The sequence below is a fragment of the Siphateles boraxobius genome, unplaced genomic scaffold (genome assembly GCF_051911475.1).
Source record: "Siphateles boraxobius isolate OS27281-9 unplaced genomic scaffold, OSU_SipBor_1 19, whole genome shotgun sequence".
Classification (NCBI taxonomy): domain Eukaryota; kingdom Metazoa; phylum Chordata; class Actinopteri; order Cypriniformes; family Leuciscidae; genus Siphateles; species Siphateles boraxobius.
The window spans coordinates 25231486-25243711 of NW_027508799.1; the positions used below are offsets into that span (position 1 = coordinate 25231486).

Below are 12226 nucleotides of genomic sequence, written 5' to 3' on the forward strand. Positions count from 1 at the left end.
TGGCATAAACTTTTAATTGGGTTGATATAATCCCTCTATATTTGTGATAATATCTTGCAATTTTGCTTGACTCACACACAGACTTCAACATTCAGCATGCAAACCACAACAATGGTAAGTTTAAAAAAAAAAAAAATTATTATTAATTAGACCATTACAATTTAATTTCCTGTCTCTTTTCAGTGTAACCCCAAAAAAAATTTAATGGTAAAATAAAGCCAAAAATGGTAAAACAAAGCAATTAATTTATTCATGCCGCAATGCACTCTGTGAGTACACTTCCTCAGATCACAGACAAAACTTAAATAGATTAAGTAAGAAGAACTTGATGTAATTAAGTTATGCTTCCTTAATTAAATTAAGGCAATGAGTTTGCACAATTGAATTAAGTAAACTGAACAAATTTATTTTTACGGTGTATCTGTCTGTCAGGATTGTATTTATATTCAGAATGTTTTATTTATTATGCAATATGTAATAATGTAAAATCATAAATTGTATACAGTTCAACTATACTTTTACGTTTTCCTTATGCTTTACTCTTATTTTAAATAAACCTGCATTATAACATCATTAAAAATTCACAGTGCAATATTTGTTTGTTTCTTAGCGACACAGACTCAGGTTGAAGAACAAGTTTTTGAAGATGAAAAATACTCCACCCTCTGTGATGTCAGGATAACACTCCATCCTCCGCAATTGTACTTGTACATTGGATAAGTGTTTTCATGGTGCACTTGCAGAGCTGTGTGTGTGCCTCTCACAGGTTTAGAGAGGCTCATTCGTTAGTGAAGTGGAGACAGCAGTGAGTGCTTGTTTGAGTGAAGAGTAGTCTTGTTGGATAAAGGGATCTGCAGTCATCTCTGAGAGGTGGCTTAAGATGGTTTTGTGCTGATTAATTAAAAACACAGATGCCACAGCGAACCTGTCAAGTTCTCAGCAGCAGTGCGATACTTTAAGACTGAATCACTGCTTTTGAGTCCTTTTTATAGGGTGTATATGTACATAGGTGCATTGGTCTCCTATGTATTTTACATTGTATAAAATGCCAACCCATACCATGCTGAAAACCCCTAAAGCAGCCTTAGCTGGTATTAGATGGTTTAAGCTGGTCTTCCGGCACGACCAAGATGAAAAGTGAACAAAAACCCACCAAAAGACCAGCCTGACCAGGTTGTGAGACCAATAAACCACTGGTTTAAACATTTTTTTCAGCAGCATAATCAGTCATAAACTAAACTAGCGGTATCTATCTATCTGTCTGTCTGTCTGTCATCCGTCCGTCCGTTCGTCTGTCTATCTATTGTTAAGAGAATGATCACAGCACTTATAGCCTATACTAGAGTCCCAAACTGCTGCTTTTATGGAGGCCTCAAAAATGTTCATGCAGACAGGCTGTTGTCTGAAACACTTGTTGTTATGTAGTGCCTGAGCTGATATCGAAGACAGCTACCTCCCTGTGCATTGCTTTTTATGTTGCCTTCTGTCTAACTGATGCCTTGAGCTGTCATTATGGAAACTGAAAGGTGCGCACAATGACATCAAACATTTTCTTGCTCTCTTTCTCTCTGTTTTCACCGCTGGTTTCTGGTTTACATGCACTTGCATTAATATAATGCATATTGCTATAGTGGCCTAATAAATAATAAGTGACGGAGGGATCATGTAATCAGATTTATAGGTTTGCCATCCAGATGATTCATTAATAATGCATGAGCTATCACTGCACATGTACACACAAACTGTGTTGCAGCCATATTCGCATGGAAAGATACCAGATGCAACTGTAACATTTTTAGAAAGCAGACCATTTTAACACAGTGCTGTGCTTCATGTGTCAATGGTGCATGTCTGACACGTCCTGTTGTAAAATTCTTGCTGGATGCATGACCTGTTTGAATGGTCCTCTAATGATCAATTCTGCCTCACATGACCGTCTTCTCTGACCCTTCACCATATGGAAATGCACTGCAGATGCCATGGCAACATGTCTTAGTTATTATCCAAGCGACAAAATCTTGTCCATATGACTTTAGTGAAAGAATATTTAGTCAGTTCCACTGATTTACATTAGTTATTTTATATCGTTAACATATTGGGGAATATACTTAAATCTTTAAAGTAACCCCTTTAAAAACAAGTCAAGAATAATTAATAATTGATTTATAATTATTAAAATTATTTATTTTATATATCATTTTATTTTAAATACCAGTATTTTATAACTTCGTAACTTTCATTTAAAATTAAAACAAAACTAACATTAGTGTTTTATGGCTTTTAGCGGAATTGAAACAGTAAAACAATTATGCAAAAAATAATAATAATAATCAAACAGCAAAAATGTAACAGAAATAGACATTTAAAATCAACTAGCCCTCTGTGTAAAACTTCATGAATGAAAGGGTTTTAACTATTTGAATCCATAATATGTTAACATCTTTAATAAAACCTATTATTGTGATACTGTCTGCGCATATTGTATTGTAATGTATCTGCAAACTTTAAATGTTTTGGGAACGTCGTTAAACATGTTCATGTGCATGACCAGCAGGTGGCAGGATTTATGAGATGCAGGTGCGTGTGTTCAATCTCACTCTCTCTCTTTCTCTTTCTCTCTCTCCGGCCGTAAGCGAAGGAAGGACAGGCGCACCTGCATCTCTCCACTGACCGCTCATTCACAAGAGGACACTGCATCCCCACAAGCTGAATTTTCGCCTCATGGAGTTTTCACTCTTGCTTTATATCCCCGTGTTTATTTGCTAAAGTTTTGCCGAAGTATAATGAAGGTTTGAGAGTCCGTTTTTTGGAGATGTATCACTGATGCGCATCTCGCTCAGTCTCCAGCAGAACACCAGCATGATGGAATAGGCGTTTTTCTCCCCTCCTTCACAATGGGATTATTCAAACTTTATTTTGCGCTTTGTGCTGTCGGACTTTTCTATGGTAAGCTCAGTATTTGTCAGATGTCTCATTGCTAGTGAATTTGAGCAACGGGACGGGATCAACTGGTTTTATTTTAGGCTACTCAGTGGATTATGATGTAACACCTATGATATTTATACAACTTATTATATTAACATGTAAAAAGTATAATGATACAAATATTATAAAACGTGCACATTTATTGAAGTCATTTATAATTATATGATAGGCTATTAAATGGTGTGTGTGTGTGTGTGTGTGTGTGTGTATACAGTATATGAATGAATACTACATATTTAAATATATAATATTTACTTCTATATATCAAAATGATATATTTTCTTTAAGTGAAAAAAATCACTTTTTGTGGGGAAAATAGTAAGCTATATGTACACTAGGGTGTTTTATGCGAAATTGTTTGTTAATGTACCATTCATAATGTGTGATGGTGTTTTGGAGTTTTTATGAGCACGTTTGTTATTCATGGCTCATGGAAAAGCCAGTGTAGTTTAAATTGAATATATATTAATATATTAAGATGTTTTCTGTTTTTACCAGATTTATCGTTGTGGTCATCAGTGTATTTAAATTTAGAAAAGCAGATTTTTGTAGTAAAGTGTAATTTTATTTTATACAAATATAGAATGCATGAACTCACTATACAGTATTTAATTGTTTTATTAAATTCTGTTTGTATCAGAGAAAGTGATTCCTCATGTTAATGTTCCCTTAGTTTCAGGTTTCGGGGTTGATCCAGCATTACATGTGGACATTTTCCAGGAGTTTGATCTTGTGAGGTCAAGTGCTGGAGTCTCCCAGGTCCAGGGGTTCCACAATGAGAGCAGAGCATATCTGTTTGAAGGTACGAGTAACTGGCTTTTCACAAGTCAATTGAACTGGCATGTGGGTCTTTGCTTTTGTTTAAGCGTCACAGTGTAACTGACATCAGAGCAGCTTTCCAGAAAAAGCATTTGCACTGAGCCTCGTCAATTTAGAGAAATTGGAATCCATTGGAATCCAGAGGAAACAGCCAGGCAGACAGCTGGTTTAGAACGGCATAATTCCAGATCCCACTTAATCTCTCATGAAAAATGGATCAACCCAACAGTGAAACATCAGTCCCAGGAGTAAACAGGCTCCTGTGTTGAGCAGCAAGTTCTTGCCCATCAAAGAATTGTCATCCCATTCAGGAGATGCAGTTAATGAGGACAGTGAGGAGAGAAGGGAATAACATCTGGCTCCATGACTCACTCTGAATGCCACGGTTATGCTGTTTATTGCTCTAGAGTTACAGTATGATAGGATCAGTTATTTAAGAACTCAGTTTCTAGCATTTAAAATTAAGTTTTTCATGTCATTGTCTGCTGGTCACATTTGTTCATTATTCTATTCTATTCTATTCTATTCTATTCTATTCTATTCTATTCTATTCTATTCTATTCTATTCCTGACAGCGAGGGTTGAAACATAGATGGAAATAAAACTACTGGATCTATTTGCAAGCAGTCTCTTTAATTAAACAAACTCAAAATAACATTATGTGTAACAGGAATAAAAAAAAACACGATGAACATAACCACAATGTAGCGATGAGATCAGACAAAGACTGAACCAAACACAGAGCTAAATATACACCGGGACTCACTGTGACTAGATAACAAGATAATTAACAAGACACAGGTGGCACACATGAGGGTAAATCAAAAACCATGGTAGCAAATAAACACAGACAAAGGAAACTGATCTAGAGACAGTGAAAACCAACTGAAACACAGACCAACCGTGACAATTACTCTATTTTGTTCTGTTCATTGGTCTATTCTATACTAAGTCGTTGCTCTATTCTATTCTATTCTATTATATTCTGCTGTATTTGTGTGTGTGTGGCTTCTATACTGTACATCTAGTATATTTTAATCTGTTCTGTTTTATTCTGTCTGCTGAACTGTGTTCTATTTTGTTCTGTTCTATTCTATGCCTATTCCATGCTGTTCAATGTCTACTATATTTATTATTTGTCTATTCTATTCTTTGATCTTTGGTGTCTGATTCTATTCCATTCCATATGTCTGGTCAACTGTATTCTGTTCTATTTCTGTTTTTATTCTTTGTCTGTTCTATTCTACACTGTGCCACATCTGTTCTATTCTAATTCTGATCTGCTGTATTTAATTATTTTCTACTCTATTATTTGTGTAGTTTACTGTATTCTATTCTATTACATATGTCTGGTCTACTGTATTCTGTTCTATTTTGTTTTTTCCCATTCTTTGTCTGTTCTATTCTATCACATCTATTCTAATTCTGATCTGCTGTATTCAATTCTTTTTATACTCTATTATTATTATTCTATTTTATTCTATTCTATGTCTGCTCTTCCGTATTCTAGTGTATTCTATTAAATCAAATTCCATTCAGTTCATCTGGAGGGTTGTTTTAGCAGATCTCTCTATAGCATTGGTGTCCCTCAGATGATTTATATGTGGTTGTTTATCCAGATTGACATCCCACTTTGAGCAGTTTGGGTTAAGTGTCTTGCTAAAGGGCACAATGGTGATGGTCTTTCTCTGCTTTCTGGCTCAACCACTTTTCAGCACCTTAGGACAAAACCACCAGCCTTTTATTCACTTAAGCTCTTTGCTGTCACCACTCCCGTGACCTATAATGATGACAGATTTTAATGCATGCAGTAACGTTCTGGGTTTGCAGTTAGCCAGCATCTGTGTCATCACTTCTGTTCCGCACTGCAGTTCTGGGGAATGTATTTATACTGGATACAAATCTACGTGTGCAACTGTAAACCCACACCCACACACACACACACACACACACACACACACACACACGTGTGCGCGCAAAAGGTGCATTAGACAGACTTAGGATGCATACTTATTTGGCGAAAAAAAAAATCTGGTATTCTAGGATAAGCAGAGGCATTTGATATCTGTGGAAGCAATAGTCTTGTTCTAATTTGGGCAGGTGGCACCTCCACAGTATTGATTGGCGCTCCAGTAAATGCCAGTGGGATTGCGGAATTGGGATCTAACAGACAGGCTCCGAGACAAGGTCATAAATGTGCAGAATGCAGATGAGAGACCTTTCCGTGTCCATCAATGACATCCTTGCTGTGCTGTTTATAAAGAAGGGGAAAGGAGAAATGAGAAGAGGGGAGGATGGGGAGATATTAGAGATAATTCAAGACTAAGCGTGCTGTTGTGACACTGTAGCCAGACATTGAGAAAGTGTTGGTGTGCGGTATGAACAAAATTTTGAATCCAGTGGCGGAGCCAAAGGGGTGTCCTGGATTCCACTGGACACCCCTGACATCTGATTGACCTTCCAGGGTGCCACATCAAAATTTAATTCACTATACTAGCAGTTTGATGCGGACTGAAATTTCATTTCACCTCTTGTTGAAAGCAGCATTTATTTTGATGTGCGGCGGCCACACCAAGTGTAAAACTATAGTTCCGCCACTGCTTATATAATGGAAAGAGTAATTCTATATCACAGTAATTTATATGTCATGGTAGTTTATTTATTTATTTTTTAATTTAAGTGAATAATTCATCCAAAAATTTAAATTCTGACATTATTTACTCATCATTCCAAACCTCTATGATTTTTGTGGACTGCAAAAGGTGAATTTTGGAATGTCCTGGACACTGTTCTCAATATAATACAGGGATTGTGGACTGAGGCTGTCAAGCTCTAAAATGTCAAAACAAGCCCCAAAGAGTATCATAAAATTGGTCCATCATGCATATTTTTGTAGAAGCTAGTGCAAAGATAGGAAATAGCTGAGTGGCCCGAGTCGATTCTCTTCAATTAATCTGTTGATCCAGTTCACAAAACCTCAATGATTCGTTCATGAGTTGGACGAATCTGGTTTTCACTGACTCAGTGATTCAGTGAATCAGTCACAGCCCACTGGATGGGAAGATTATCAGTATACAATGTCTTAAATTTCAGTCACATGAGCTGTTTGAACCACTATTAAGACACTTCGTACAGATGATTTGTATTAGCATGAGAGTGGGAAAATGGCAGAATTGAATTTTTTTGTATAAACTATCCCTTTATATACTTAAGGTTTTCTGATTATTTCCTCTTTTAATTTTATCCTGATGGACACAAACCAAAAGATATAGCTGAATATCTGCCCTTAAAATGTTTTATATGTATAACATTACAGTGCCCAGTGCTAATATGAGTGTGAATGTTTTGCTGAATAACTTGCCTTGATTGAATGAATTAATGAGTAAATGGGTGGAACAGAGCAGCAGCAAACAATAAAAGAAAGAAGTTTGGCACAATTGTACCTCTTCCATCAGACCTGGTGCTGACTGGGTCTTTTAAGTGCCAGGATCAGATTCCTGCTTGTTCATCAGCTATTTGAGTATGCATTCAAGAGGGACATTAGCTAAGTGTTTCTCCTGCCCGAGGATGCGGCCTGGACCAGACGAATACTCTACGTCACTCGTATCACTCAACCTGCATTCCCCAACTGAGATTCCATGTCTCGACTTTGTGTCTGCAGTACGATCACATATTTTGCAGAGACCTAAAGGGATACTTCAGTCAAAAATGAAAATGATGTCCTCATTTACTCACCCTGTATGACTTTCTTTTCTTATGTGGGATACAAAAGAAGATGTTTAGCAGACTGAAAAGACAAGAGTATGAGTGAATGACAGAATTTACATTCATAAACTGTTCATTTAATACTCTCATCTGCTGCATTGCTTCTGTCCCAAGCCTTGGTCACACCGCTTTGAGGCAAGGAATAATGGACCTATGTCTTCTGATTAATGCAAATGTTAATTTGAGGAGAGACACTTGTTCGTTTTGTCATTGTAATAGGCTGTGAATAATTCATCAGTTGTAAATTAGTTTTTTTTTTTTTTTTACATTGGCTTTAAACTTTCATTACAGAACTGTTCGTTACAATGGTGTTAGGACACACTTTTAAGTGCTTGCATCATTAGTAGCCTGACTTTTGATCAATTTAAGTGCTTTTTAGATGTAATTGCTCATATTATTGCTGGCATGGATACTCGACATCACTAGAAAAAAAAAAACTCACCAGCAACCTTCTTGAAAGGTTTTTAATTTAAATTCTGCCAGAATAGTGTCGAGAGAGTTACATAATTTGCATCACACAGTGTTTATCTTGCTCCCAGGAGCACAGTACCTCGTATATCATTATTGAAGTTATTGGTTCTCTTGAGGCACAGCTGGGCTGGGGTGTTTGATAACTTGGAGCGATTGATTATATCATGATGTAAACAATAAATCCCTTCCTTGCTGAAAGGTGAGTGTATCCTCATGGCCTGAAAACTGGGAACTTGAATGTCAGAGATGAATAAACTATTTTTTATGTTTATTTAAAAACTAACTAATATATAAATATTTAAAAATGTATTTATTTATGTAATTATTTATTTACACTAAATATTATTTATTAACTCTGTCTGAACATAGTTGTAACAATGTATTCATATTTTAATATTTAGCTCTTTGTACAGATGTGTTTTCAGTTATTTATTTTATATAGATTTTACATGTATTTATTTGAAGGGTCATTTCTGGTCATTTGCATAATTTCCTAGTAGATAGCCAGCAGTTCCTAGCTGCTCTTTGACCTTTAAATGGTGTCATCCATTGGCGATCACGATTGAAGGATAGCACATCTGAGACGAAGTGTCGATCCAATGGGTCAGAGAGGTGTCAGAAAAAAACTGTTTTCCTAGCACTACCCCAGAGGAATTTAGTGCTGATACATGTGAACCGTCCTGGAATCCATTAGATCAGCTGTGGTGTCCTCTGTGGATTGTGGAGGTTACAAGGTTAGTTTCAGCTCACTGTCGTACAGTGTATTTGAGTAATGAAGGCGGTGAAACTCTGCTTTATTCCTGCCATACAATAGGCTCACGGCTGCAGCTTACAACTCCCCTGAGCTTTACTTGACAATAGCTACAGAACATTAGTGTTCCCTGGTTGGCCTTTATGTGTGTGCGAGTGTGTGTGTTGCATTTTTTCCCCCACCTTTTTAGAGGACCAGACCCAGACATTTCTTATGTTTTGACAGGACTGAATTAAACATTCGTCCCTGAAGAGACAGTCAACTTCCTGTGTCCGCCTTAGCCAACTCATCACCTCCCCCAGTGTGTTTCCTCCTTCCTTCTGTCTCTTTCTTTTTATTCTTGTGCTATTGCCACTCACATCAGTGTCACGAGCCACGACATGACCCACATGTCTGTCTACATTCCTCATTTCCTTAAAAATGTAATTTGTATGCTTATATAAATGTCATGATCATGTTTTCTTTAGTCTTGTTTTTAGTCATAGAAAAAAATTTAAGCGTTTTTTTCTTGTATAAAACCCGATATGTGCGTGGAAAATTACGTATGCACATATGCCGGTTTTGTGCGTATACATGCAACATTTATACATCAGGCTCTCTAGAGCTGTAGATGCTATTTGACTAATCGTTCTGAGAAATGACATCAATAATTTGCACAGTTGTAAACCCTTCATCTATCCTGCTCTGTTATGTGAAAAGGCAGCAATGACTAAAATGCATGAACTGTATATGTTGTTTTTTGACACAATTAAAAAAAAACTGAATAGACATTATGGTGAAAAATGCTTTTTAGGTGCAGATGGTGTGGTTTCTTTTCAGCAGGGGTTAACCGGACCATGCTAACCAGCAAAACTTTGACCCCTTGGTATTTATCACGCTCATTTATTCTGCTTAGTTCAGTATTCACACTGGCTCCAGAGTGGATATTTAAACATAAATTACACCAGATGGTCCCTTTGGAGCAAAACGGCCATAGTTCTCTCCATCATGGTCTGAAAACTAAAGTCACTTGCTTTCTGCCTCTATGCCGCTTTTGTTTGGTACCAGTAGTTATGAGCCTAAATAATAAACAAATTTAATTACAACCAGAAAATTGTGTTGTATACTGTGACGATCTGCGGCTGGAGTGCCGGCTTGAGCCTCTTTGGGGCACTTCTTCCTAGTTTATTGTTTCCATTATGTTTTACCCTGGACTGATTATGGTTTATTTTATGCACCTGTGTTTGATTATCTTGTTTAGCGCACCTGTCTTAAGCCTGAGTGGCCGTTTGTACCTTTGCTCAGTATTGTAAGTGCTGCATCCTGAGCGTTTTCCTAGTTCCTTAGTGTTTTCTAGTTTCACGGTTCCTGGACTTCCTGCCTGTATCTGGTCTTCCCGTTTGCCTTATCCCTGCATTGTATGATTGCTGATCTGGACTGCTTACCTGGTTTTGACTTCTGCCTGTTTCCCTGTACCTGTGTCTGGATTCTCCTCATAATAAAGCCTGCGTTTGGATCACCTCTGTCCTTGTTCCACGTGCAGTTTCATGACATATACAGTACTTGACATAACAGGATGGACATTTTCAAACATTTTCATCTGTCTGATCTGTGAATAATTTTTTTTAATATATATATATATATATATATATATATATATATATATATATACTTTTTTAATGTATTGTATTTCTGTCCTTTTCTGTCTTTTGTCAATCTCTCCATCAGGCTCATCAAGGAATGCGAGAGCTTCCCTCAAGGCCGCAGAGAGAATTCTTCAGAAGTTGAGAGGAAGAACAGAGTTCACTCTTCTACTGACCCTCAAACAGGAGAAATTCAGCTCAGGAGTGCTGCTGTCCATCCACTATGGAGAACAGAGGTATCCATCCATCCATCCATCCATCCATCCCCTCTCTCTCTCTGATTCATTCGCCTATCTGTGCATCCACAGGTATAGGCGTTTGCTCCAGTAAAACCTTCTTTCTATTTTGTTCTATTTTAATTGACTGTTTCTCAGGGGAACAGATTTTCTCTTCTCCCAATGGAATGTCTGTAACATTTCTGATTAGAGTGTCCACTGACATTTCTTAAACACACACAGTATTGATTCTACCACATCTTTAAGGTCAGCAATCGGAGTACAGGCCAAGAGATTCATGGATCACTGCTCGTCTTCACATTCATTCAGAACTCACACATTCCCCATGGCTCCATTTTCCCCTGCTGCTTTTCCACATTCCAGAATTTAATAACAACCAATTGGCAGCTTAACCTGCGGAACTATTGTGCATGGGAACATAAGAGCTATGGCAGCAGTTATTTTAAGATTTTAAGCAACTGATTCGCCATTATGACTTTTCACGAAGTAAATCTGTTTCCTTGGCTTCCTCCTCAGGTTTCTGGAGGTAGAGAGCAGCGGTCTGCGTAATGAGATCCGTCTGTTCTTCCAAACCTCAGACCAGCGGCAGCAGAAAGAGGTCTTCCCCTATAGTCTGGCAGATGGACACTGGCACAAAGTCTCCCTGGCATTCAGCGCCACCCAAGTTGTGCTCCATATTGACTGCAACAGGTGAATGGCTTGAAAATAAAAGGACCAACAGAGATGGATTTGAATGCCTTGTATTCGTACTTATCAGTGTACACTCATTGATTTTTATTTGTACTTGCTTTTAGAATTTACGAAAGGATTATGGAGAGGCCATCTATGGACTTTCCCAGAGGAACGAACATCTGGCTTGGTCAAAGAAACGACGCCCATGGATTCTTCAGGGTACAGCATAGCCTTGCACATTGAAAATTGACCATAAAATATGTAAAAGTTGTACATTAGTCCTGTCTACATCTTTCTGACTTGCTTTCTGCAATATATTTCTGTCAGGGAGTGATGCAAGATGTTCAGTTGGTAGTCGTACCCCATGGATACATCGTCCAGTGCCCAGATCTCAATCGTAGTAAGTCCATGCTCTCTTGAGACGGCATAGAAAAAAAATGCACTTTGTTTACTCACTGGTCTGGAAATGCCATTAATGCACGTTCACCACTTTTGCAGCTTGTCCCACTTGTAATGATTTCCATGGGCTGGTTCAGAAGATCATGGAACTTCAAGATATTTTAGCTAAAACATCAAACAAGGCAAGTTAAAATGTTTAGCATTGGGGTAGCCTGACTTCAAAAACAGATTTTTCTGTTTGCTCGATTTATTTAATTATACTGAGCTAATATAAAACAGTTGAAAAAAACACTTTCATTTTCATTCTGTGCAATGAATTTAAATTTGTTATATAGAAGTTTATTTAATCCATTTGCATTGGGACTAAATCATTCATTTGAGAAGTGAATTTTCTAGTTCCCAGCATGCTTTGCACAGAATATAGATTTTATGTGGTTTTGAGCAAAATGACAAAATAAGGAGCTTTTGTTATATTTTGGGGGTTACTTATATGGTGAAGAAAAAAA

The 12226-nt window shown here is 37.3% G+C and overlaps 1 protein-coding gene across 2 annotated transcripts in view; it reads left to right on the top strand.

The window, feature by feature from the left end:
- Positions 1-2601: 2601 nt before the first annotated feature.
- The window catches only part of nell2b (neural EGFL like 2b), a 58138-nt gene continuing 48513 nt past the window's right edge, over positions 2602-12226 (top strand). Inside the window, exons 1-7 of one of the 2 annotated variants that reach the window (XM_077234533.1) lie at positions 2602-2946; positions 3659-3787; positions 10499-10649; positions 11166-11339; positions 11444-11540; positions 11649-11721; positions 11820-11902. In XM_077234533.1, coding sequence (XP_077090648.1) covers positions 2895-2946; positions 3659-3787; positions 10499-10649; positions 11166-11339; positions 11444-11540; positions 11649-11721; positions 11820-11902 — 759 coding nt within the window. In that variant the 5' untranslated portion in view covers positions 2602-2894. The remainder of the gene's footprint in view (positions 2947-3658; positions 3788-10498; positions 10650-11165; positions 11340-11443; positions 11541-11648; positions 11722-11819; positions 11903-12226) is intronic. The other variant, XM_077234534.1, reaches the window with a different exon arrangement.